The sequence below is a fragment of the Neofelis nebulosa genome, chromosome 11 (assembly GCF_028018385.1).
Source record: "Neofelis nebulosa isolate mNeoNeb1 chromosome 11, mNeoNeb1.pri, whole genome shotgun sequence".
Taxonomy (NCBI): Eukaryota; Metazoa; Chordata; class Mammalia; order Carnivora; family Felidae; genus Neofelis; species Neofelis nebulosa.
The window spans coordinates 87,448,935-87,476,238 of NC_080792.1; the positions used below are offsets into that span (position 1 = coordinate 87,448,935).

A 27,304-nucleotide genomic window follows, 5' to 3' on the forward strand; every position below is an offset into this window, starting at 1 on the left:
CAAGAGAAATTTTGGTGAGATGGTGGGTGTGAAGACCTGACTGGAGAGGATTCAAAAGAGGATGGAAGAACCAAAAGGAAAGAAAGCCAAGGAGAGAGGGAATGGAAGAGTTGGAATTGAGAAGAGAAGGGCTGACAATAAGATTGAGATCCCTAAGAAAGGAGGAGTAGGAACTACAAAGCATTAGCCCAAGATTCCGTATGCAATTTCCTCTTTGGGCATTACCAAATCCTAAGCTGTGTGCAAGGAAGGTAAGACTCCCCAAAACCAAGTGAAAATCAGTAGATAGGTGACTAAAAAGCTGGGCAAAGTTTTCAGTATCTCATAGTGCCGGGCAGACAGAGGTAGGAATTCAGGACTTGTCAAAGTATGTTGCTTCAGACTATCAGTTGAAACCCCAGAAGGGCTACACCTTAGGAGTAAGGGTTATAACCTAGGAATAAGAGCTAGGCCCTAGAAGTAAGGGCTACTTCCTGGGAATAGAGTTTCTGCCACAGGTATAAGGGCTGAATCTTAGGAATAAGAGAAAACTGAAAAATATCAGCACTAACAAAACTGGATCTAGATGATCTATGAGGAAAAAGAAATCAAAAGCTCTTTAAGGAAATAAATGCTTCCAGAGGCTGATGTTCAATAAAAAAGTACTAGGTTAGCAAAGGAACAGAAACAAATGTCTGAAAATCAAGAGAAAAATACAGATAATAGAAAGACACCCAGATAAATTTATTAGATAGGACATGTAAATAGCTGCAGTTGGGGCGCCTGGGTGGCTCAGTCGGTTGAGCATCCGACTTCAGCTCAGGTCATGATCTCACAGTCTGTGAGTTCAAGCCCCGCGTCGGGCTCTGTGCTGACAGCTCGGAACCTGGAGCCTGTTTCAGATTCTGTGTCTCCCTCTCTCTCTGACCCTCCCCTGCTCATGCTCTGTCTCTCTCTGTCTCAAAAATAAACATTAAAAATTAAAAAAAAAATAAAATAGCTGCAATTATTATATTCAAGACAATAAATGAAAAGTTGGAGAATGTTACAAATAACTGGCATTGAGGAGGGCACCTGTTGGGATGAGCACTGGGTGTTGTATGGAAATCATTTTGACAATAAATTTCATATTAAAAAAAACACAAATAACTGGAATCTATCAAATGGAATCAAATGGAAATTCTAGAACAGAGAAACATAATACCTGATATTCAGAATTCAAAACCCAGATTACATAGCAGATTAGACACAACAAAAAAAGTAAGATTAATGAATTAAAAGAGAGCACAGCAGAAAAAAAACTCAGATTAAGTCACAGAGAGAAAAAAATAATGGAAAAAAAAAAGCAAAACATACAACCCATAATGAATATGGTAAATAGTGAAAAAGCCTAACATACACGTAACTGTAATTGTAGCTCACAGAAGGGAGAAGAGAATGAGACTATAATATTTAAAGAAATGCTACTTGCTGAGGACTTTTCAAAAACTGACAAAAGACATTAACGCTACACTTCTTAAATTTTTTTTTCCACGTTTTTTATTTATTTTTGGGACAGAGAGAGACAGAGCACGAACGGGGGAGGGGCAGAGAGAGAGGGAGACACAGAATCGGAAACAGGCTCCAGGCTCCGAGCCATCAGCCCAGAGCCTGACGCGGGGCTCGAACTCACAGACCGCAAGATCGTGACCTGGCTGAAGTCGGACGCTTAACCGACTGCGCCACCCAGGCGCCCCATAACGCTACACTTCTAATAAGCCTTACAGACCCCAAGCCAGATGAATAAAAAAAGAAAACCTAGGAAAATCACAGTTAAAACTGCTGAAAAACCAAAGACAGAAAAAAAAATCTTAGCAAACAGAGAATAACACACTACCTTAAACACACACACACACACACACACACACACACACACACACACAAGAAACAATGGAAGCCAGAAGCCAATGGAATTAAATCTTTAAAGTGCTGAAAGAAAGTAATTGCCACCCAAGAATTCTATATTTGGTGAAAATGTGCTTCAAAATAAGGGTACAATAAAGATGTTTTTTTTTTTTTTTTAATTTTTTTTTTCAATGTTTTTAATTTATTTTTGGGACAGAGAGAGACAGAGCATGAACAGGGGAGGGGCAGAGAGAGAGGGAGACACAGAATCGGAAGCAGGCTCCAGGCTCCGAGCCATCAGCCCAGAGCCTGACGCGGGGCTCGAACTCACAGACCGCGAGATCGTGACCTGGCTGAAGTCGGACGCTTAATTGACTGCGCCACCCAGGCGCCCCTATAAAGATGTTTTAAGAAAAGCAAGAATTGAGTGGACTTATCACCAGCAGACCTACACTAAGTGAAATACTGAAAACGAGATCCCAATAGAATAATGATGGTGCTGGAAGGAAAAAGCCATGAAAAGAGTAAACAGGTAGATAAATCTAGAATAATATTAAATATAATAATATCATGTGGGATTTACATTATATATAGAATTTAAAAATATATATCCACAATAGCACATAATATGAGGAAGAGATAAATAGAGCAAAAGTGTCATAAGTTTCTTACATTGCCCCCGATATAGTAAAACAGGGAAGACTGTAATTAGTCAGAGGTGCATGTTATAGTTTCTGGCTTATGCACTAAGAAATAACAGGGATAACAAAAAGAAGCTATAACCAGTAAGCTAAAAGAGGGGAAACATGGAAGATACAAGTATTTGAGTAATGCAAAAGAAGGGAAGAAAGGAGAAAAAAGAGTGAAGAACTGATGGAACAAATAGAAAATGTTGAAAAAAATCAGTAATTACATTAAATGTAAAGAGATTAAATACCTCAAGTAAAAGGCAAAGATGGCCACACTGTACAAAAATAAAAAGCTAACTATATATTTCTTACAAAAAATATACAATAATTACAAAGATGGAGAAGGTTGAAAGGATGCAAAAGATCTATGTCTTTTAAACATTAACTAAATGAAAGTTTGTGTGGCTGTATTAATAACAGATAAGTATATATTAAGGCGAAGGCTATTCTGAGAGATTAAAAAAAAGAGTATTTCCTAATTATCAAAGGGCCAATTTATCAGGAAGATAATGATACTAGATTTGTATGGACTAATAACATAATCTCAGTATATTTGCAGTGGGGGCCCGTCCTGATTTGCTTACCGGGTCAGGGTACCTAATCCCATAGCTGTTGTGAGAATAGCTGTTGGCTATTTATGGCTTACAGCTACCCCTTCTTCAAAGTATGCAATTGGCTGAACAGGAACTGTATCATACCACCTCCTGGGTGGTACTGAGGGTCCACAGCAAATGACTGACAGTGAGGTACAAAAGGGTAGTTTTCTTGCCTAAAAATGAGACCAACTTTATGATGCAATTTGTGCTCCAGGGCTCCTCATGGGATCAGACGGAAACTGGGCTCCAAATGAATCCACTCTGCCTCATTGCTTCATTCGGGTTCCTTCACTTCCTTTCTCCTAAGAGCATTCTCTGAATTATTCATGTGAAGAGCAATAAGACTTCTTGTTTCTCTGCTTCTAGAGAACCTGATCAAACTCTAAGAATGGGCTTCTAGAGTGGCATTACTCACTGGCTGAATGGAACCAAGGGCTCCATCACTGGTGGCGGGTTGAACATTGTTAGTCCCATACATGTGACAGCAGTGCAATTGCTAAGACTTGTGGTGAACTGAGGCAGAGTGTATGTGGAAGGTGACAGTGGTGGCCATGAGAATGGTCTGCTCAGATCTCCTTCAGGAGAGCCTGCCGAGAAGAACAGATTGGACTGATAGCCATAACCGCTGCCCCTCTGGATCCACCATCGTGTTCTTACCACGCCCATGTTTCTCCCAGGGTGCTCCTAGCAATGACTGAGGATGGCCATGGTACTAGTGCTGGCCCATTCCTGCCTGACAGGGGGCTCCTCTCGTGGGTGACTAGTTCAGGAATCTCCCTCATTCTAACCAAAACTTTCCCCAAACTGTGCTGCAGTCTGAGGCTCTTCCTACATAATCGTCCTTCCTTCTCTCTCCCTTCATGGATGTCACACTTATATTAAGGCCTAATGATTTTCCCTGCCTCCTCTTGGCTCTCTTGCCTTTACCTTTCATATGTATCTCCTCCAACAAATCTCTTGTACGTCTTGGTGTCTGCTTCTTGGATTGTCACAGGGATGCACTATACTAGCTGGCACAATGTTGCTTGTGTTTGAGAAGCATGGAGAAATAATAACTATAAGGACTATAGAATTGGGGTGGCTAAGCTCCAGGTATAGTTGAAGAGATAAAATGACAGGCTCAAATATATTAATCAGTAATTTAAAGTAAAGTGATAAGGTTAGAGAACCTTCTTAGGAACTTCAAAGAAACCCTCATTTCCTATGGCTGAAGGTCAGAGGGAGCTGAAAACCAGGCACACAATTTAATTGTTAGCAGGGAAAAACTTCAGAGAAAACTGAATATATTCTATGCTAAAGTCAGGACTCTGAGAAAGGGTGCTGAGTCTGGAACGGAACACCTAACAAGACTCACTTGAGAACCTTGAACCCCTAGATTATCCTGTATCCTCTGGCCAAGTGGCAAGTGGCTTAGCTTATTGGCCAGGGGCCTGGAAGAAGCAAGGTACCAGGACTGGAAGATTGGGAGGTCTGGGGAAGGGGCATGCAGATAGACCTATGGGCACAACACACTAAGTATGAAGATCTTTTGATCACAAGCTAATGGCCACTAAAGAATGTCCACAGCAGAAGTGACACTAAACAACCAAGTGGAAAGGATGATTTGGCCAGTAGATATCAGCCAGCCTCTGTTATTGGCCACCCAGTGCTTAGACAATGGGCTCATGAACAGAATGGCTATGTTGACAGAGATGGGGGCTAAGCAAGGGCCAAATAGCATGGGCTCCCTCACCAATGCCCATCTAGCTACGCCCACTGCCAAATGTCTGACCTGGCAACAATAGAGAGACCAATCCTGAGCTCTAGATATAATCATACCTTGAGGAAACCAATCATCTTTCTGCCTTAAAAAGGGCAACATTTCATCCTGACTTGGACTGACCCATATTCTGAGTAAGGATTTGCTTTTATTGCCCACAGTGCTGTAGCCAGCATCAATATCCAAGGGCTCAGAGTATTTGATCTACTGATGTGGAATCTTCCACTGATGTGGAATCTTCTTTATGGCAAAGGAGATATGGTGGGGGACACATGACCATGGGATTCAGTCTCTGTGTCACATACTCCACCATCCAGGAAGCTAATAGCCTGATAGGCTGGTAGAAGGCCTTGTTGAAGGTACAGCTAAGGTGTCAGCTTAGAGTTGATGGCCTGTGAGGATGAGCTCTATTCTTTAGGATGGAATGTACATCTTAGACCAATGCCCACCATTTGGTGCTGTGTTGCAAGCAGAAGGAATATATTGGTCTTAGAGCCACAGAATGAAAGTATGAGTTTCACCACTCACCAGGATGCCAACTTATCCACTTAGGGAATTATATTTCCTTTCTTGGCACCTTTAGGCTCTATAGGTACAGATTTTCTGGTTTCCAGAGTGCATATGCTTTTACCAGAAGGTGCAATAAAAGGCCTTTAAACTTAATGCTTTGGCTACCATTTCGTCACTTGGGCTCCTCATACTCATAGACCAGCAGACAAATAAAGGAGTTATTATATTGGCAGGACATCATAATGCTATACATAAGCTGCTATATAATAAGGGCAGATAGGAATATGTTCGGCAGTCAGATGATCCATTAGGGCATATCTTGGTACTCCCATGCCCGGTTTTAACAGTAAATAAGTAAAGACAGCAACCACAGCCTGATAAGGTCATGATTACTCACACCTCTTAAAGATGAGGGCCTGAGTCGTTCCACCAAATAAATCATTTAGACCAGTGGAGGTGCTAGCCAAACATGAGGGAAATCTAGAATGGATGGTAAAGGAAGGAGATGTTGATTATTATTATGTCCTTGGGACCAAATGTAGCAATGGGAGTTTTCATTTGTCCAATTAACCCTCCTCCTACAAATTTTCCTAGAAATTGTGACCAGTCAGAATCCTGTAGAAGCTATACCTAAATGGAGTGAGTTTAACATGAAAAACAGGTAGATCCCAACATTGTAAGGGGTAGATTGTAATGGACATTGCTGGTGCCTCACTCAGACCTTGTTTGCAAGCTGCCATGAAAGTTACTGGCTGCTAAAGGTTCACAGGTGCCCCTTCTCCAGAGAGTGCCGCCTCATTGAGCTAGGAGGTTACACTGTGCCACAGCCAATGACTGACTGATACAGGAGTATAAAAGGCCAGCCTCCTTGCCTCAAGATGGAATCAATTTCATGCTGCAATTTATGCTCCAAAGCTCCTCACAGAATCAAAATGAAGCTGTCTAGTCAGGACTACAACCTTGCTTGGCTCTTTTCTGCTGTCCTATCTGCTCTCCCCATTCCCCTTCTTCCGAAGGCACTCCCTCCCTCAATAAATCACTTGTACAGAGTACTGCCTTCTCAGGCTCTGCTTCTAGGGAACCCAATTAAGAAAAAATGTAAAGAAAAAACTGATGGATTTAAAGGAAAGCAGACAAACCAATAATCATAGAGATTTTAACACACCTCTCTCAATAACTAATGGGACAAGAAAACAAAAGTATCAGTAGGAATATGGAAGATTTGACTATCATGGTTAACACGCTTGACTGAATTGACATATAGAGAATACCATTCCCAACAAACGGCAGAATATACATTCTTCTCAACTGCGCTGGCACGATGACCAAAATAGACCATTTGCTGGACCATAATGAAACACTCAACAAATCTCGAAGGACTAAAATCACACAGAATGTTCTCTGGTCACAGTGGAAATAAGGTAGAAATCAGTAACAGAATGGTAACTAGAAAATGTTTAGTTTTAAGCAATAATCCATAGATCAAAGAAATCATAATGGAAATTTGAAAATATTTTGAAGTGAACAGAAACACAATTAACTACCTATCAATTTGGGAAGAAGTGTCATTAGAATCCATGGCTGCTACATAGTAAATTTTCTATCTTAAGTTGCCTAGAACCAAACACCATTTAACAGCACGAGACAGAAAGTTCATATTGCCAGCTTAACCATGACTGGTTGAAACTTCGTTTACTTCCACCAGATTATTGCTAGCTAGTAAACCAACAACCTGATGAAATAATTTCCCCATGGGTGAAAAGACAAAAAAACTCAAATCAAGAAAACTCTGAGGAACTGGTGTCCACAATGAGAACAGCTTTGCTATTAGAGGGACTGCTCTGGACTTAACTCTTTTATGACAACCAAGGCACAAATACATAAGGAGCAAGCCTGCAGGCAAACTTCCATGTGGTACCTTTCCCGGATATTTCTTTTCGAAGCTCCCTGTAAGTGGCTGCTTGGAAACTTCTGCTCAACAGGCCATGATAAATAAATGTTTTACAGTCACTCTTCTTGGTATGATAATTTTTCTCATATTAACTAGAAAGATGTATTTGGAATTCAGCTTCTATTAATTACCCCAATGTCAGCACACATGAAAAAGTTAGTGCTTACTGCTACACTAAAAAAATAAATGAATTGGGGTGCCTGGGTGGCTCAGTAGGTTAAGTGGCTGACTTTGGCTCAGGTCATGATCTCACAGTTCGAGAGTTCAAGCCCTGCATCCGGCTCTGTGCTGACAGCTCCGAGCCTAGAGCCTGCTTCCGATTCTGTGTCTCCTTCCCTCTCTGCCCCGCCCCTGCTCATGCTGTCTCTCTCTCTCTCAAAAATAAATAAACATTAAAAAAATAAATGAATCAGCTTATATGACATCTCTGTAATTAATCAGAGAAAATTAATAATTTTATGATGTTTTCAGTAAAAACAATGACCTCAGTATACAGCTACAACCTATGAACCTCCTGGCATTTGTATTTCTAGCACTCCAGATAACATTGTATTACCAGTTGATGTTGAATATTTTCATGCCGTTGCTTAAGAAGTTCTTCTGTCCTCTGCAAGAGGCCGAATTCAGCTTTAAATTCAGCTATTATTTGATGCTTCTTTTTGAAAACTGTACTCTTGCTTCGAAGTTTACTGACATATCGTTTGAACTATAAAAGAACACAATATGTAACATGAATATAAAAGTAGTTGCTAAATATATTAACTTCAATGTATTAGAAACATTTTATTTTCTACTGTCTAACATTTGTGTCACCAGTATATAATAACTTAGTTTCATTAGAAAACTTGGAAGGACTAACTGCTCAATTAAAATATTTTGTGTAGGTTTTAATTTTTGGACCAATCTAAATGTTGTAAATCCTTATGTAAAAGCTGTTCATTTGGGGCTTTACAAATAAGGGTTTAAAAAACCAGAAACTCAACCCTATTTTAAAAAAAAGGTTAAAAAAGGAGGGGGGGGAGGAGGAGGAGGAGGAGGAGTAGAAAAAGTAGGAAACCAATTCTGGCTGTGATCTACCATGATATCTCTTGCATACTGTACTATTTTGGAAGCACTGCATCTATTGAGATTAATATGGCCAGTCAGAATAGTCAAAACCTATAGCTACTATTTATCATTTAAAGAAGTGTACTGTGACCGTATACACTAAGAAGCATCTGAGACATTGGAATGAAGCCCATCCCAAACCTTAAAAAGCTAAGAATATTCCAGGTTAGTGGGAATTTACAGTTGCTTAATTCAGCTATCTACCGACCTTTACACCAAAGGTATAAAGTTATAACTACTCTAGCGGAAAGATCCCCACTATTAAGTAATACCAACTATAGTTTGGAAAAAGCAAATGAAAATGAATAGTAATTACAGGAATTCATTTGATAAGCTCTATTTACTAACTATCATGTATTAGGCACTGTGCCAGACATTGAGAATACAACTCTAAACAAGATACTCATGGGGCGCCTGGGTGGCGCAGTCGGTTAAGCGTCCGACTTCAGCCAGGTCAGGATCTTGCGGTCCGTGAGTTCGAGCCCCGCGTCAGGCTCTGGGCTGATGGCTCGGAGCCTGGAGCCTGTTTACGATTCTGTGTCTCCCTCTCTCTCTGCCCCTCCCCCGTTCATGCTATGTCTCTCTCTGTCCCAAAAATAAATAAAAAAACGTTGAAAAAACAAAAATTTAAACAAGATACTCAGAAGTTCTGCCCTCACCAAGCTTAAGGAAATAGTGGTGAAAACAAACATTGAACTGATGTTTACAACCATGGTTGAACATTATGAAGGTGTCCTGAGAATAAATAACAGGAGTTTAACCTGGGTTGGGATGAAGGTAGGAAAGGTGGGCATTGGGATTTAGGGGAGGTGGATTATGGCAAGCTTCCCAAAATAATTACATTTGAGCCAAGACTGAAGAAGTAAGAGTGTGTTAGAGGAAGGAGGAAGAGGCAAAGAGCATTCCAGGTAGAGGAAACAGCAGGTGTAAAGATTCTGGCTCATTAAAAGTATTGCTTGATATAAGAAGCAAATACCAGAAGCAAATGTGAGAAATTTCTGGTATTTCTGAAACAGAATACTTAAAAAAAAATTACTTCCTCTTATGTACCATTATACTAATAATTTTCAGATCCTCTTACTACATAAAATAATTTTTCTTCCTGCTTTATCCTTTTATTAACTACATTTTTCAAAAAATTCCAACTAAGAATTTGGCCTGTTATATTTAAGCACATTACTTCAAAACAAAAGTAAGCTTCCATTTTACCTAATACAAGATAATTCTTTAAGAGTCTTAGCCTTTTTATTTTATTTTTTAATTTTAATGTTTATATTTGAGGTAGACAAACTGTGTGAGTGGGGGAGGGGCAGAAAGAGAAGGTGACAGAATCTGAATCAGGCTCCAGGCTCTGAACTGTCAGCCCAGAGCCCAATGCGGGGCTCGAACTGACGAACTGCGAGATCATGACCTGAGCCGAAGTTGGATGCTTAACCAACTGAGCCGCTCAGGCACCCCTAGAATCTTAGCCTTTTTAATACTCAGTCCTTCTAAAGGCTAACTTGAGAGGAGAGTGATAAATAATTTTACAAATAATAAAAGTCATGAATTACTGAAATTTTGGAAAACAGAAAAAAGGATAAAGTTCACTCAAAGCCATTATCCTACTCTACTATCCTACTAAGCTCTACTACCATGTTGGTATTTTTCCTTCTAATTTATAAGGCTAAACATGAGGGCAATAATTCTAAATTGTAAGGTATAAAACAGGAAGCACAACATTTCTAACATTTGGGTGATTTTTTCTTTGAAGACTTGATTGATTTTTCAGTACACAAAGAAAGTCCTCAAAAATAGTAAGATTAAGAATTCTTCACAAAAACATAACCTCCTAGGGGCGTCTGGGTGGCTCAGCTGGTTAGGCGTCTTGACTTTTGATCTCACATTTCCAGTTTGAGCCCTGCACTGGGCTGCACACTGTCAGCGTGGAGCCTGCTTGGGATTCTCTCTCTCCCTCTCTCTCTCTGTCCCTCCCCTGCTCACACACATACTCTATTTCTCTCAGAATAAATATACTTAAAAAAAAAACCTTCTAATTCCTAGTTTAGACTTTTTAAACTTGACTTAAACTCTGAAAGAAATGAAGAACCCACTGTGTTTTAGAGGAAGGAAGTTCAAAATATTTTTCTATCCATGATTTAGTTTTAATGGTAAGGAATCCAGCCCACACACAGCAAATTATCAATAGCTGGATTACAGGAATGGTTTAAAAATTTAAGTCATACCAATGTACCTAGAGTCTAATAACTTGCAATTTTTCCTTTTAAAGAATAAACGTGTAAGCCTGCCATAACCACAGACTCAGAATCCCTAGAGTAACTATATGTTCTATTAAAAGTGTCCTGGGCAAAGTGCCCAAAGTGAAATCAACCCTATTCATCTGCTATCTTCTGTAATCTAGGCCAATTTTTCCCTTCTTTATCTTGCTGTGCTCCAGAATTATTTTTAAAAGCTAAAAGCTATAAATATTTTTGGTGGAAGAACAAACCCATCAATTACTCAATGTGCTCTATGCTGATTGGTTACTATTTGACATTCACTGGACAGACTACCTAAGTAAGGGAAGGGTAGTTTTGGCCAGATTAATGATGGCTATGTACAATTAAGCAATAGGTGGCCATCAAAGCACTGTAAGGGACCCACTCCTCTGGATGAATTAGAGGAAAGAAAATACATTATCCATGTTTTTCTTCCATTGGACATTTCTTCTATCATTTGGATTTTAGATTATTTCTGAATTTTCAAACTATCACAAAAAACCCGGATGAATATATTGAAGCTAAATCTTCAGACACATTCTTAATAATTTCTATAGGACATATTTTCAGAAATGGTAAGAAGGAAATAGGATTTTGATAGATTTTGCCAAACTGCCCTTCAAAGGCTATTTATAGTACTTTTAATAATTGTCAATTTGATAATTAAAATGGTATTTTACTTTTTATCCGCATTTATTAAGGAAATTCACTTTTTTGTCATGTTCATTATTCATCCGTGGGGATTAAAAAAATTATTTGCCTTTGGCCCACTTTTTTATTGGAGTTTTTTTCTATAATTTATTTTTTTTTATAATTTATATCCAAGTTAGTTAGCATATGGTACAACGATTTCAGGAGTAGATTCCTTAAGCCCCTTACCCATTTAGCCCATCCCCCTTCCCACACCCCTCCAGCAACTCTCTCTTTGTACTCTATATTTAAGAGTCTCTTCTGTTTTGCCCCCCTCCCTGTTTTTATATTGCTTCCCTTCTCTTATGTTCATGTTTTATATCTTAAAGTCCTCATATGAGTGAAGTCTTATGATATTTGTCTTTCTCTGACTAATTTCACTCAGCATAATACCCTCTAGTTCCATCCACGTAGTTGCAAATGGCAAGATTTCATTCTTTTTTATTGCTGAGTAATACTCCATTACACACACACACACACACACACACACACACACACACACCCCACATCTTCTTTATCCATCCATCCATCGATGGACATTGGGGCTCTTTCCATACTTTGGCTATTATTGATAGTGCTGCTATAAACATTGGGGTGCATGTGCCCCTTCAAAACAGCACATCTGTATCCCTTGGATAAATACCTAGTAGTGCAATTGCTGGGTCGTAGGGTAGTTCTATTTTTATTTTTTTGAGGAACCTCCATACTGTTTTCCAGAGTGGCTGTACCAGTTTGGATTCCCACCAGCAGTGCAACAGAGATCCTCTTTGTCTGCATCCTCATCAACATCTGTTGTTGCCTGAGTTGTTAATATTAGCCATTCTGACAGGTGTGAGGGGGTATCTCAATGTGGTTTTGATTTGTATTTCCCAGATGATGAATGACGTTGAGCATTTTTTCATGTGTCAGTTGGCCATCTGGATGTCTTCTTTGGAGAAGCGTCTATTCGTGTCTTTTGCCCATTTCTTCACTGGATTTGTTTTTTGGGTGTTGAGTTTGATAAGTTCTCTATGGATTCTGGATACTAACCCTTTATCTGGTATGTCATTTGCAAATATCTTCTCCCATTCCGTTTGTTGCCTTTAGTTTTGCTGATTGTTTCCTTTGCTGTGCAGAAACTCTTTATTTTAATGAGGTCTCAATAGTTCCTATTTGCTTTTGTTTCCCTTGCCTCCGGAGATGTGTTGAGTAAGAAGTTGCTGCAGCCGAGGTCAAAGAGGTTTCTGCCTGCTTTCTCCTCTAGGATTTTGATGGCTTCCTGTCTTATCTTTAGATCTTTCATCCATTTTGAGTTTATTTTTGTGGATGGTGTAAGAAAGTGGTCCAGGTTCATTTTTCTGCATGTCACTGTCCGGTTTTCCCAGCACCACTTGCTGAAGAGACTGTCTTTATTCCACTGGATATTCTCTCCTGTTTTGTCAAAGATTAGTTGGCCATATGTTTCTGGGTCCATTTCTGGGTTCTCTATTCTGTTCCATTGATCTGAGTGTCTATTTTTGTGCCAGTACGATACTGTCTTGATGATTACAGTTTTGTAATACATCTTGAAGTCTGGGATTGTGATGCCTCCAGCTTTGGTTTTCTTTTTCAAGATTGCTTTGCCTATTTATTGGAGCTTTTAATTTTTTCTTGTGGATCTGTAACAGTGATTCTCAAACTTTTTGGTCTCAGAAACCCTTTATATATTTTTTAAATTATTTAAGCTCTCAAAGGGATTTTGTTTATGTAGACTGCTGCTGTGGAAAATTTGAGGGAAAAGAATGGACTTTCAATTAATGGGCCCTTTGCTTCATAACATATAAAAATCCATTCCTACTGGATTACAGACTTAAATGTGAAAGACTAAACTAAAATTCTTCTGGAATATAGGAAAATATCACTATAATTTTGAGATAGGAAACACTTTTTTTTGATATTCAGAGTGAGAGCATGCATGTGTGCAAACGGATGGAGGGGGAGAGGGAGAGGGAGGGGGAGAGGGAGAGGGAGAGGGAGAGAGAGAGAGAGAGAGAGAGAGAGAAAGAGGGAATCTTACGCAGGCTCTATGCTTAGCTCATATAGCACAGATAGCATGGAGCTCAATACCATGACCCTGGGATCATGACCTGAGCTGAGATCAAGAGTCAGACACTCAACCAACTGAGCCACCCAGGCACCACAGGAAAGGATTTCTTAAGCAAGACACAAAATGCACAAACTGAAAATAGATGATTGATAAACTCAACTTGGCTAAAATCAAGAACATTCATTCATCGAAATATGTATTAAGAGATTAAGGATATAAATCACAATTTGGGAGAGCATTTTTGTAACACATTAAACCAATAAAGGATTTGTATCCAAAATATATAAATTAAACCTATAAATCAGTAAGTGAAAGACAAATAAATTCAGTAGAAAAACAGATAAAATACTTGAATAGACTTTTAGCAGAGGAGAAACCCAAGATGGCCAATAAACATAATAAAAGATGCTCAGTCTCATTAGTAATCAAATCAGTCACACAAATTAAAACCACATTAATATACTATTTTAACACCCACCAAATGAGCAAAAGTAAGTCCTTCAATACTAAGTGTTGGTGAAGATGAGGAGGAAGTGGGACACCACTGGAGTGGGGGATTTCTAATTTAGAGCAACAGTTTGGAAAACATTTTGTATCTACTTAACTTGACATTGTGTTCACCCTATGCCCCACCAACTCCACTCCATGAATGGCAGGGCATTTCAAATTTATCTATGGTGATGGAGCAGTTTTTAAAATTTCTAATCATTTGTGGAGTGGACACTTTTCTAAAATAATAAAAATATCACATTACTATAAATGTTTCTAAATGTTTCTGCTCAACTTACATGGCCATGGATTAGTAACTAACAGTTTGTGGACTAGAACTGGTCTTCAGACAACTCTGTGAATGGTACCTCTCTGGAGCAGGGCTTCATAAGTGGGGCATGCTCTATGTTCCACTGCAGTCATGTGGCACAAATATCAAGTGTGTGCCAAGGCATTTATCCACTAAGATTTTGCAGCAGCTGGGTAAGATACTATAAAGAACTCCCAAGCCAGTCACCCTCAGCTATAAGCAGCCTTGTCCTTTTATGTCAGTATGCTAAACAATGATCAAATTTTTTTAAGTGTCATGTTTTGAAAAAAGGTAAGAAACACTGCCTTGGAGAAACTCTGTTCACAGCCATGGGAGACATACATAAGAATTTTGACAGAAACACTGCAATAGCAAAAAAAAAAAAACTGGAAAATAAGCCACAATGAATTGTTGTAGATTCAATTTTATATATCTCTATATATTTATATTTCTATACTGGAAGTAAACAATTATAAGTTCAAGAAATAATGTAGAGCAAAACAAGCAAGTTACAGAATATACAGAGAAAGGCTTCCATTAGTATTGCTTAGGAAAACTAAACAATATATCATTTAGGGATACAAATGTGTGGTCAAACAGTAAAGAAAAGTCAGAGAATGACAAATACCTAACTTGAGATGGTGGTTACCTCTGAGAGGGGTGGGAATTGAATGGGATAAAGAAGAGGCACACAGGAGCCACACAGTTTCTTTTTTTAAAGCTGAGTGTTAAGTGTATATATGTTCATGATCTCATTATTCTTTACTCTTCGCATATAACACAACACACACATATTGTCACCTACTCTTACTTAACATTTTTTTAATTAAACATTTTGAAAGTAAACATTAAAGAATCAATATAGAAGACTCCAACTGTAACTAATGAGTTCTAGAACAGAACAGAAATTTTAAAAAATATTTTTTAATGTTTATTTATTTTTGAGAGACAGAGAATAAGCAGGGTAGGGGCAGAGAGACAAGGAAACAGAATCTGAAGCAGGCTTCAGGCTCTGAGCTGTCAGCACAGAGCCCAACAAGTGGCTCAAACCCATGACCTGAGCTGAAGTCAGACACTTAACCAACTGAGCCACCCAGACACCCTGAAGAGAATGTTTTTTAGGGTAGAAATAATACAAGAAAATCTCCCAGAACTGAAGGATATAAAATAAGATTCTAAATTAAAATGGCCAATAGAATGCCCAGCTCAATGAAAGAAGAAAAGAGTTACATTTAAGCCCATAATCTTAAAAATTTAGAAAATCAGAGGTAGAGAAAGAATCCCAAAAGTTTCAAGAGAGGTAAAATAACAACAATAACAATAAAAGGTCACATCAAAGGGCTGGGAATCGAAACAGCCTCAGACAGCAACAACGAATACTAGAAGACAACAGAACAATACCTTCAAAATTCTCGGGGAAAAAGATGTTCAACTGGAATTCATCATTCAGTCAAACTATCAATCATGTTTATGAAGATGGAATAAAGACAGTTTCAAACAAGCAAGTTTCTCAAAAATGTACCTCCCCAGTCCCCCCTTTTCAGGAACATTCTCTATTACAACAAGGAAATAAACTAAGAAAGAGAAGACTTGGGATGTGGGAAGTAGGGGATCCAAAACAAGAGAATCACTAAAGAAATTTCCAGGATGATGAATACAAAGCCCCAGATTACAGTTTACAGTGGATCTACAGTTTACAGCAAGCTTACATAAAAATCTTCCAAGACTGGAACAGAAGAATGAAAGGGACTCCAAGAACAATAAACCTAAGGTTTACAAAATGTAATTAATAGATTACTGTATATGAACATATGCCATATTAAGATAAGTTGCATGGTTCTATCAGAAGGTCTGGAGATGAGTGGGTGACAGGTACATTTAAAAACTAACCAAACCAAAAAAAAAAAAAAAATGAGGTCAGTATTAATTTTTTAAAAAGTGTACAAGAACGGATATGTAATCATAGTATATACTATGTGGCTCAGCTGTAAACTATGGTTCTACAATCATTACAATGAATATACTAAATAATGATTTAACCAATTATAATTATATTGGGAGGCTCTAATGAATGAAAGGATGGGTATGGGAGTAGACAGGGAATGGGGAGTGTAGGGTTAAATCCTTATTTCCTACGGTAGTATGCCAACAACTGAGAAAAGTTTTAAAGTTTCAGCATAAACGTTATTTAGAAATGTAGAAGTAAACACTAGAAGGGACAATCAAAGGCATTTAGAGTGGTTGCCTCAAGGAAGGAGGACTTGGGAGTGTGAAAGAGGATCATTATTTTCATTATGAGCTGTGTAGTAATGTTTTGCTTTTTAAACTACATATTTGTATCAATCTAAAAAAAGTGTAATTAAATTAAAAGTGCAACCCACCTCAAAACCTGCCCATCACCAACAAAAACCTAACTGCTGATAGATTTTATTTTGAATAGACTTTGAGGATTAAAATTTAAATGTACTCATAATTCTGTGTTGTAATAATTTATATGAGCAAAAAAGTCACATTTAGAACTTAAATCATTAAAGGTCCCAGGAGCAGTACAACAGGAGCAGTACAAGCAGTTCAGAGACTTGTCAAGATCATGGGCTTTGGAAATATAATTTCCAGAGAAATTCCAGGAAATATAGTAATCAGAGAAATATAATTTCAAATCCTGGCTCCACCACTTAAAGTGACCTTGCGCAATTATTTTTTTTGTCTTTATATATCAATTAATTCAACTGGAAAAAAAAGAAGGTAACAATACTTAGAGTGATATGAAAATGTGCATAAGGCAATTAGCCCAATGCCTAGTGTAGCATTCAATAAATAGGAGCTATCATTGTTTACAGTTTAATAAAATAAAACAAATTATTGACCTAAATATCTGTAATTATTAATAACCATCATTGCCATTATTCAGTAGCCAATTCTTAAAAATACCTTATTATTGTGTAAACTATACTCTATTATTGTGTAAAGCGTTTTTATAACCTCTGAGGATCAAAACATACAGTGTTTCCATTGTAAAATGAAAGATTATTTGTCTAAAATAAAACCAGGTAGTTTTTAAATAAGATCTAGAAAATACACCAAAATTCTATAAAAGTTGAATAATGATTAATGTCTGTCATTCTGTTTGAATATAGTTAAGGAGTACCTAGAAAATAAGAGACGAGTACTGTTTCTTCTAAACAGTAAAGAAATAAAGACATGTCAAGTGATTAGAGTAAGCAGAAAAGTACAAATGTAAGTGTGGTAGATGCTCTTTAGAGCTAAAACAGAATAATCACTATTGCAAGCAATTACAAATCTATATTCTTGGAGGGTGTGCATACACACACACACCAAGAGAATTAAGAAATAAAAGTAGCCATTGTGGGGTGCCTGGGTGGCTCAGTCGGTTAAGCATCCAACTTCGGCTCAGGTCATGATCTCGCGGTTCGTGGGTTCGAGCCCCGCATTGGACTCTGTGCTGACAGCTCAGAGCCTGGAGCCTGTTTTGGATTCTGCATCTCCTTCTCTCTCTCTCTTCCCCCCTGCCCCACTCCACTCACACTCTTTCTCCCTCTCAAAAATAAATAAACATTAAAAAAAATTTTTTTTAAAGAAAAATAGCCGTTGTATTGGGAAAGTAGGATTATTAGTGAACTCTTTAAGGTTTCTTTCTTAAATAACTTAAAAAATATTTTAGTTTAAAAATATTTTAAAAATAATTTTTAAAGGGAGTCTGGCATAGGAGATAAGCAACAAATCCTTGGATCATTAGGGAAAAGCTTTCTATAGTGCACTATTGCAGGTCAATCAAGCAAATTTGTCATTAAAATGAACTATAAAGCTTTACATTGTGCAGGAAGGCCCATTATAGCAGCTATTATTAAACATTTGGACCAACATGCATTTGTAACCTAACTTTGTCATTTATGAAAGAACAGCCATCATTCTCTGAGATCAATAAGATTAAGGCTTTATAGTGCTAGCTTCTAGCTTCAGGACTAATTTTACTCCTTTGTGATCAAAATGGAATTTGCCAGATGTTCTTTCTCCTTTTATCCACTTAATACGTTTTAGAACCTTTAATAATAATGATCAAAATCTGGGCTAGCTTTTTAAACGGACAAAGCAGCTTATTTCCTTAAGTACGTAACCATTTACGAATGCTCTTCAAGCTTATCTGGAACTCAAAAGCATTATTAGATTCCAGGCATCATTTTGGATATTTACACGGAAACCAGAATCTCTGCTCCTGCTGCAAATTCTCCATCTCAATATCCAGCATGAAACTATTTCCACAGTAATTAGCTGTGAGGACTCCCACTTAATATATATATTGTCAAGAACCATAAGGATCTATTTTTTTTTTTAAAAAAAGCACTACTTCCCTTTTATAAAGAAAGAAACCTATGGAGAAATTAATACAACTCACCAAAGCTCAGCAAGTTAAAAAAAACTGGACTAGAACGAATGCTTTTGTCCTCAAATCCTGTTAGTCCAATATGCATGCTATTTTCCATTTATTAATTAAATCACATCTTGGTCAGTTATTTCATCAAATGATTTTTAAGCATGGAAAACTACAGAAATAGGCCCAAGAGAGTTAGGTGTCAGATGACTGTTCAAGAGTAGCATGAATATGCCCTATGGTCACGATTTTTTCACCCATTTGTCAGTGTCTTCTGGCTGAATTCAGACTTGTAGAAAACCTGAAGAGGTCGTCTTTTCATGTTATGCTCCAATAAATCATTTTGACTCCCTGAAGTCTGGTCTCAGACTTGCTACTTGTTTTAAGGCAAGACAAAATGTTTCAAAGCAACCTTTGTTTTCTGTTAAAATGACAGTCTTTTCTTTTTTTTTTTTTTTTAATTTTTTTTTTCAACGTTTTTTATTTATTTTTGGGACAGAGAGAGACAGAGCATGAACGGAGGAGGGGCAGAGAGAGAGGGAGACACAGAATCCGAAACAGGCTCCAGGCTCTGAGCTGTCAGCACTGAGCCCGACGCGGGGCTCGAACTCACGGACCGCGAGATCGTGACCTGGCTGAAGTCGGACGCTTAACCGACTGCGCCACCCAGGCGCCCCAATGACAGTCTTTTCAAATCACTCATCATAACTAGTGCCAACACAGACACACATACAAATACTATTCTAACCTTTTCCAACCTGTTAGTATTATGTTTTTAACTTTAAATTAGAAAATCTCACCAAGCCAACCATAAGCAATATAATTAACTGCTAATTCTTTTGAGAGAGTCTATAATAAGCAATATGATATATGCTGGTAGAAATCTGTCTTAAATGAAACTTGTGGCACAGGAACATCCATCTGTGAAACACAGTTAATCATACCGTCCAAGGTCTCTATGCTTCTATTATAAATCAAATCACCACTGCACAGCTGTTATTATATTAGAGTTAATGGATTTTTCAATGGCTGTCCAAGCAGTTAACTCTCAAAAAATTTTTCAATGAAAAGTTTTCAAATTTTCAGTTGAAACTGTGGCATTACCTAGATTGCTTGCATAAATACACTACTTCTATTCTAGCAGATTGAGCTAAATTTATTTGATTCTGTTTTGTTCCATCTCTTGGGAAATTTTAGGGGCCTTGGGTCCTGCTATGAACTCTAAAGAGTGTGATGTGGTTTGAAAGGTTCTAAAAATATCACAGGTTTGCCTGGGCTCACTTAGAAGGGTGGATGATTCAATTACAAGTGTCAAAATTTGATTCCTAATTTTTCGGGATCTGACAGCTGCAGCAAACCTTGCCAGGATTCCCTTATCTTCGCTGTGCTTCTCTTTGAAGTATTTAAAGAAGATTTCATAATCTTTGCAATTTAGCTCTAGGATTTCTATCAGTAGCTGTAGAATGAACTGGTTGGATCTTTCTAAAGCTTCTCATAAACATTATTTGACCAAGCACATTTTTAAAGCAGTCATAGCTGCAAAACAGGTGAGCTTCTTGTAATGGTTAGGGAACAAAACACAATGGATTCTATACTCACACACCATTAGCCAGGAGTGACCTTTGATTGCATGAAGTGCCAGTGGGACTTTAACCAGAGGTTCATTTGTTGCTATAAAAAAGTTCAGACCCCAAAGGCAGGCATTCATCTGAATGACAGCTCTAGGAAGGGGACCAGCACTATACCACTGGGGCAGATTTTTTGTTTGCTTTTTCAAATAATTAAAGCAGAGATTCTGAGATATGAAGGTGATTAAGACAATAATGATCAGTAGCTATGTGGAACTATTTATTTACAAGAGGCACAGGCTCTTTCTTTGCTCATCTGAGTCTCTCTCTTAATGGAAGAGCAAAGAAAAAAAATAGCAAAATTGTACTTACCTAAGAATTAACGGAGGCTACCAGATTAAATGGTAAATTTAGGTGTGTGGTCAGGTATCCAAAAATAATGAATCTGTACAATGAAATATCTATACAATGAAATATGCAACTATGGTTAGGTTGAAGAATTAATATAAATAACTTTTCTTATCAACCAAAGCCTACTAAAAAGGACCAAGACATTTTTAATATTATCACTTTTCTGATGAAAGACATACACACGTCTAGACTACATTATATACTTTCAGGTTTCCACACATTTACCAAGTGTCTGTTATGTGCCAAGTGTTAAGTACATGATGGTGAACAATAGATATGCTCTTGCCACTATGGAGCTCACTGCTTTCTCAGGGGAAGCAGAAACTGAACAAGTGATCTTAAGTGTGTTATGTTACAACACACAGGAACAGAGTGCTATGGAAGTACATTTCAGGGCCATGGGCTATGAGCTGGGGAAACAATAACGGTATATATTCTGGAAGACGTGCTACTTAGTTATTATGCTATCTTCAAAAATCACATTGACCACAGCAATGTTAATTTATTGACAACTCAGAGTCAGATGTCTGACCATTAGCTATTATATTAGGGTATAATACTATGTTTTCCTATTTTTTCTCACACTGAATCCTGCAGAAGGTTAGAGAATTCTGTGTAAACATTTTAAAAGCACTCCAAATTATGGAAAACTAAGGTTACTTAATATTAAAATCCTGTCCAAATATCTGAAGTTACCATAACTTGGAATAATAGCAATAATTTGCACTTAGAAAATCCTAATAGAAAACCACATGAGGATTCTAACCTCAGAGGGGAATTTTTGAGTCATATGGTAATTCTGTGTTTGACTTTTGAATTATTGCCATACTGTTTTCCACAGCAGTTGCACCCACTTTATGGGCAAGGAAACTGAGGCCCAGAGGAGTCTGGTAACATGTTAAGGTTGAATAGCTAACAGGTGGCAGAGCAGAGATCTGCACACAGGTGTTCTGGTTCCAGAGCTGATTCTGTTAACTTCTACAGAATTCTCTTAATCTCCTCATTATGGACATGGAAAAATCTCCAACACATTTTATTAAGAGCAAGTTGCACAATACACACAGTATAATACCATTTACATTTTTGCAAACCACAGAACGGTAGGATCTATATCTATCTTTAGAGAAAGGACTGAAAAGAAAGGGCACACAAACCTGGAAGCAGTGGCTTCTCTTTGGTAAAGGGACTGAGGGACTGGGATGGGGGGTGGGAGACAGTCAAGGAAGACTTTTACTTTATGCCTATTGCTTCATTTTCATACCACAAGAATGTATTCAGGTATTACTTGTATAGTCAGATTTTTTAAGATTAAAAAACCCCCAAACATTGATCCAGTACAATCTTTCTTCTACTAACTGCACATGTTACTTCTAAAATGTCTCTCATCCAGGTTCTGTCAGAATATTTTAAATGCTGGAGCACTCTGCTTCACCAAAGCAGCCTGCTTCAGTACTGAAGAAAGCTTAAGTTGTAGAAAATTTTCAGTAGTCGATCAAATATTTCTTTCTAACCACTGGTCCTAATTCTGCCTTCTGTCAAACAAGAATATTAACCGATTTGTGTTGGGGGGGGGGGGGGCCAAAACCATTCCCAGGTTTAATGGTTTGCTAGGAGGACTCACAGGACTCAGCATATAGTCGTATTCTTGGCTATGCTTTATTACAGTGAAAACATAAAAGCAAAACCAGCAAGAGGAAAAGGCACATGAGGTGAAATCCAGAGGAAACCAGGGGCAAGCTTCCAAGAGTCTTCTCCCTTAATTCTTCCAGCAATGAGTTGTAACAATACGTGATGAGTTGTAACAATATGTGTGAAATGTTGCCAACCAGGTAAGTTCATTAGAGACTCTGTGCTCAGGCATTTTACTTGGGGGCTGGCCACAGAGGCATACTGTCTGCCTAGCCCTTACCTAAATCCCAGGCTCTGAGAAGGAAAGCAGGTGTTCAACATAAACCACTTTCTTTGTACACACAGTTCAGGCACAGTGAGCAATTCTTTTTGGGGAATGGTGGAAATCTTTCTAAAATCAAAGTTCCTAGATGCCAGACAAGGGCCAACCTTGCAAACAAGATTTTCTAAGAATAGCAGTTTCAGGCCTGCTATGTTAACTCTTTTTCTGCACACCATCCTTTCCATAATCCTTTTGAAATTTAAGTGCAATTCTATTTTGTGTGTGTGTGTGCTCAGTTAATACATAATCAATTCTCTCTACAAAAGTTTCCAGACTTTTCATCCATTTTGGTCACCTACACCTGGACTCTGCCTTGACTATGTCCTTCTTAACACATATGCCAAAACTGTAACATAACATTCCAGGCATAATATCACCATAAATGGGATATTACATTTTTATTAATGGAGTATAATAATTTGTTTTCTAATGCTGCATTATTCATGGGTGATATGTTGAGATGGCAGACAGAACTTGAATTCCACAACATTGTGTTTATCATCCTATTAACAGCATTTTGTTTGTTTCAGCACAATGCTTCTGGCTTCCAAGATGACTTTGAATCCCAATTCTATCATCTATCTCTTGCTGACTATTCCTTCTGGCTTCCTGTCATGTGAAAATTATTAAGGGTTTAGGAGGCAGACCACCTCAGTTCAAATCATGGCACCACTACTTACTAGTCATGTGATCTTGGTGAGTTAGCATAAATCCTCCCTGTGCCTCGGTTCCCATAATTGTAAAAACTTGAATAATTATCGTAACAATTAGAGTTGTTCAATGAAAAAAATGAGATAATGTATATAAGAAGCCTAATATGGTGCCTGGCACAGTGTAACTGCATAATAAACATTAATTATTAATTAATCTAAATTATTGATAAGAATGACGAACAGGTCAGTATTAGGGATGAAGCTTCATGGTATTTTTTGGGTAACTTCTCTCAGAGATGACAGCATTCAAAATTCTTTGAGAATATCAATTCAACCAGATTTGTGCTTAATTACTACATACTCAAATCCAATATAAAAAACTTCAAGACACAGAAACATATTTGTTAGTATCAATTTTCAGTTATGTTAAGAGACTCTAGTCTCTAAGTTTAACCTTCTTATCACCTGAAAAATACTGGTGTGAAGAAAAAGAAATCAAGATAGACTAGACTGGCAAGAAAATCTCTATCACTGAGAAGATAATTTCAACAGTTCAAGAAATTCCTACCCACGTTAGAAGTCTGGCAGAATAAGAAATAAACACATTCCTATGCTTACTGCCATAATTAAGCAAGGCAATACAATGAAACTAAAATGTTAAAATGATAACCAAAGTACAATGAAAGAAAAAGAATTTTTAGACACTTCATCTATTATTAATAAGAAACATCCAGGGAATACAAATGAGAGTCTAGTGAAGCACAAATGCCTGTAGTACCTGTCATCTGCAAACAGAAGAGCTAAAATTCTCAGACAAAATGCAACATCTGGAAGAATAACTTTAATGGCAGGGGAAGCATCAAAATTCATACTTCAATACTGAACTTTAAAAACTGCTAGCTGACCTCTAAAAAGAAAATGACAAAGGAATAAAAATTACTATATGTATAGTATTTATCCTCATCAACAGTCACATTCCTAAATTTTTCCAAGAAAAGATTAATCAAACAATCACATATGGATAATCAAGGAATGAAGGTTTGTATCCAAACAAATGGCTGTTGTACAGTTTCTACCAGGCTAACGTTTCCAGTTTGTGACTGTCAGACCCGAGTTCAAATCCTTACTCTGCAACTCACTAACTGTGTGACATTAGGCAAGTTACTTAAACTTCTCTAATCTTATTTTCTCAATTACAAAATGCAGATAATGTTTACCTCACAAGTGTTTTGAGAGGATGAATTGGGATATATTACATGTGTGTTTTACTGTGATTAAACATACATGGTATAAAATTTATCATTTTAACCATATTTCAGGGTACAGTTCTGTGGCAGTAAGTGTATTCACACTGTTGTGCAACCATCACCAACGATATGTTTTTAAAGATTGAGCACACAGTAACTGCTCAGTGGATAGCAGCTAAAACGACTCTCATTAGTGTCATCTCATCCCATCCTGAATCTGTGTAAATCATTTATCCACAAACAGAAACTATTTCATATTTATTTCTACTGAATTGCACCCAGTTTGGGAAATACTAAGTTCAAGTTTTAAGCTGCAAACTATATTCTTAGCTTTCAAACTCTTCATTCAAGTGACTGACAAAAATATAAAAATATCAGGTGCTAGCATTTATTGAGCACTTAGCATGTGCTAGTGCTATTCTAAGCACTTTTCAGGTATTAACTCGTTTAATCTGCACAGTAATAATTCCAGGAGGTATACAGCGATACAAGTCACATTTTACAGCTGAGTACAAAGAGGTTAAGGAATCTGCCCAATGTTGCCCAGCCAGTAAGATGACAAAGCCAGGATCTGCACTCCAACAATCAAATCCTAGAGCCCATGCCCATAACCCTTCCACTACACCGCTTCTCACACATGCAGTGACATGAGACCCATAGGAATGACTTCTGGATGCCAGATGTTATATGTTGACTGGGAAGCTGTGACATCCATTATTTTGCGTGTTCTTCATAATGACAGTGAAGAGCAATCATCCCCATTTTACAGATGGAGAAGTGATTTGCTCAGGTCTATAGGAACAGGTGAGAGAGACCTGGATTCCAGCTTGGCCACTTGTTACCTCGAAGTGCATCTACAATCTCCCTGAGCTTCACCCAGCTGCAAAATGGGAACAGCAGGAATGAGAACACAAGAAGTAAAGGAGTGTGTGTTTGTAAAGCATCTAGCACAGAGCCTTGTATAAACAGTGCTCCATAAATGTTAGCCCGCCCTTCCTTGTTCTCCTATTTGTGACTCCTGCCATAGAAATTCTTTCCAAATACCATGCCACTACTTCTCGATGCCGTCTCACCAACCGTGTTAACAGATGGGTGGCAAAAAACCACGATTTTTTGGTGATTACCATGTGATACCAAATGAAACCTCAGTGAAGTCCAGCTATATTATATAATTTTAAGTATAACAAACTTCCTCCCTTTTGTCCATATGGTCTGCCACTTTATCAAAGTAGAAAATAAAACTGGTCTACCAAGATTTGTTCTTTACAAAATTATGCTTAATGTTCCCCAATACCTTCTGTTCTTTTAGGTAACTGCCAAATGATTTACTTAATTTGTTCTAGTTTCTGACCAGATATTGTTTAAAAATTAGGTTGACCTCATTTCCAAAGTTACCTTTTTCCCTTTAAGAAAAGTATGCCTTTTTCTGTCATCAGACACTTCTATTCACCATAATTTATCAAAAATAAAACCTAATAGGTTGACAGTATGTTCTATACCCTCACATTTGCATAGAAGGAATATCTAACACTGAATTTATAAGCACTATTCATGCCAACTGTGGCCATAGCAATTAGTATTTCTTGTCAGTTGGGCAGCATTTTCTTAAGAAAAAACAAAAATGCTAGGAGGAAGCATGGCCTCTTATAAAACAAGATTGTTGCATAATTAACCTTTCCCCCCTCGGATAGCAAGGATGTCACAAAGCACACCCTGTTGGCTTCCAAGTAACATTTAAAATATCCCCATCTCTTAAAGCAATCTGGACGTGGATGTTAAAAGCCAAAGGAATTTTTCAGTCAAGTGCTGACTGTTGAAATCTACTACTTCCCAAAAAGCTAAAGGCATATTGGGAGACTACAATCCCAAGTACCACAGAGAAAAGTGGCACCATGGGAACAACTCACTTGTGTTTGGCACAGTGAAGGTTCACTGCCAATTTGTAACAGTATGAATTCTGCAACCATTCAAAGCCAAAACTGAAGTTTGGATGTGAGCAGCTTTTCAAAGTAGCTTTTTCGGAGGCCTAGTAGCTAAGTAGCTAATATAAAATAAGTAAGCTGTAGGAAGTGGTAAAGTATAGGCAATGTTTAGGAATTAAAATATAACCTATACCTATCTCTTGATTTGCTTTAAAAAAAAAAAAGCACTGTCCTTCACACAAGATATTTTGCTTCATTCATTCATTCATTCATTCTTGAGCTAATTTTATGAAAATGAGATGGGGAATTATATTTTTGGTGCTTAAATTTAGCCATATATATAAATGACAATATTACTTGTCCTACTAATCTCATGAGTCTGAAAGAAGGATAAATGAAATAACAGCTGTTGAAACATTGTTCAAAAATTTAAGTATATAGCAACATTAGATATAGTTGTATTTTAAAAATTTATAAGCATCTACAATGAAGTCATTTATTTTTTCTTTTTTTTAATATATGAAATTTATTGTCAAATTGGTTTCCATACAACACCCAGTGTTCATCCCAAAAGATGCCCTCTTCAATGCCCATCACCTACCCTCCCCTCCCTCCCACACCCCATCAACCCTCAGTTTGTTCTCAGTTTTTAAGAGTCTCTTATGCTTTGGCTCTCTCCTACTCTAACCTCTTTTTTTTTTTTTTCTTCCCCTCCCCCATAGGTTTCTGTTAAGTTTCTCAGGATCCACATAAGAGTGAAAACATACGGTATCTGTCTTTCTCTGTATGGCTTATTTCACTTAGCATCACACTCTCCAGTTCCATCCACGTTGCTACAAAGGGCCATATTTCATTCTTTCTCATTGCCATGTAGT

The 27,304-nt window shown here is 37.6% G+C and overlaps 1 protein-coding gene across 12 annotated transcripts in view; it reads right to left on the bottom strand.

Annotated features, from left to right (window-relative positions):
* The window catches only part of IFT81 (intraflagellar transport 81), a 210,804-nt gene that overhangs the window by 51,071 nt on the left and 132,429 nt on the right, over positions 1-27,304 (bottom strand). For 11 of the 12 annotated variants that reach the window (XR_009250510.1, XR_009250512.1, XR_009250513.1 and 8 more), the window contains one exon: positions 7,925-8,074. The exons of the other annotated variant lie outside the window; for it this stretch is intronic. Coding sequence is in view for 8 of the 11 variants with exons in the window: in XM_058691283.1 (XP_058547266.1) it covers positions 7,925-8,074 (150 nt within the window). In the remaining 3 variants the exon portion in view is untranslated. The remainder of the gene's footprint in view (positions 1-7,924; positions 8,075-27,304) is intronic. 12 annotated transcript variants of the gene reach the window in all.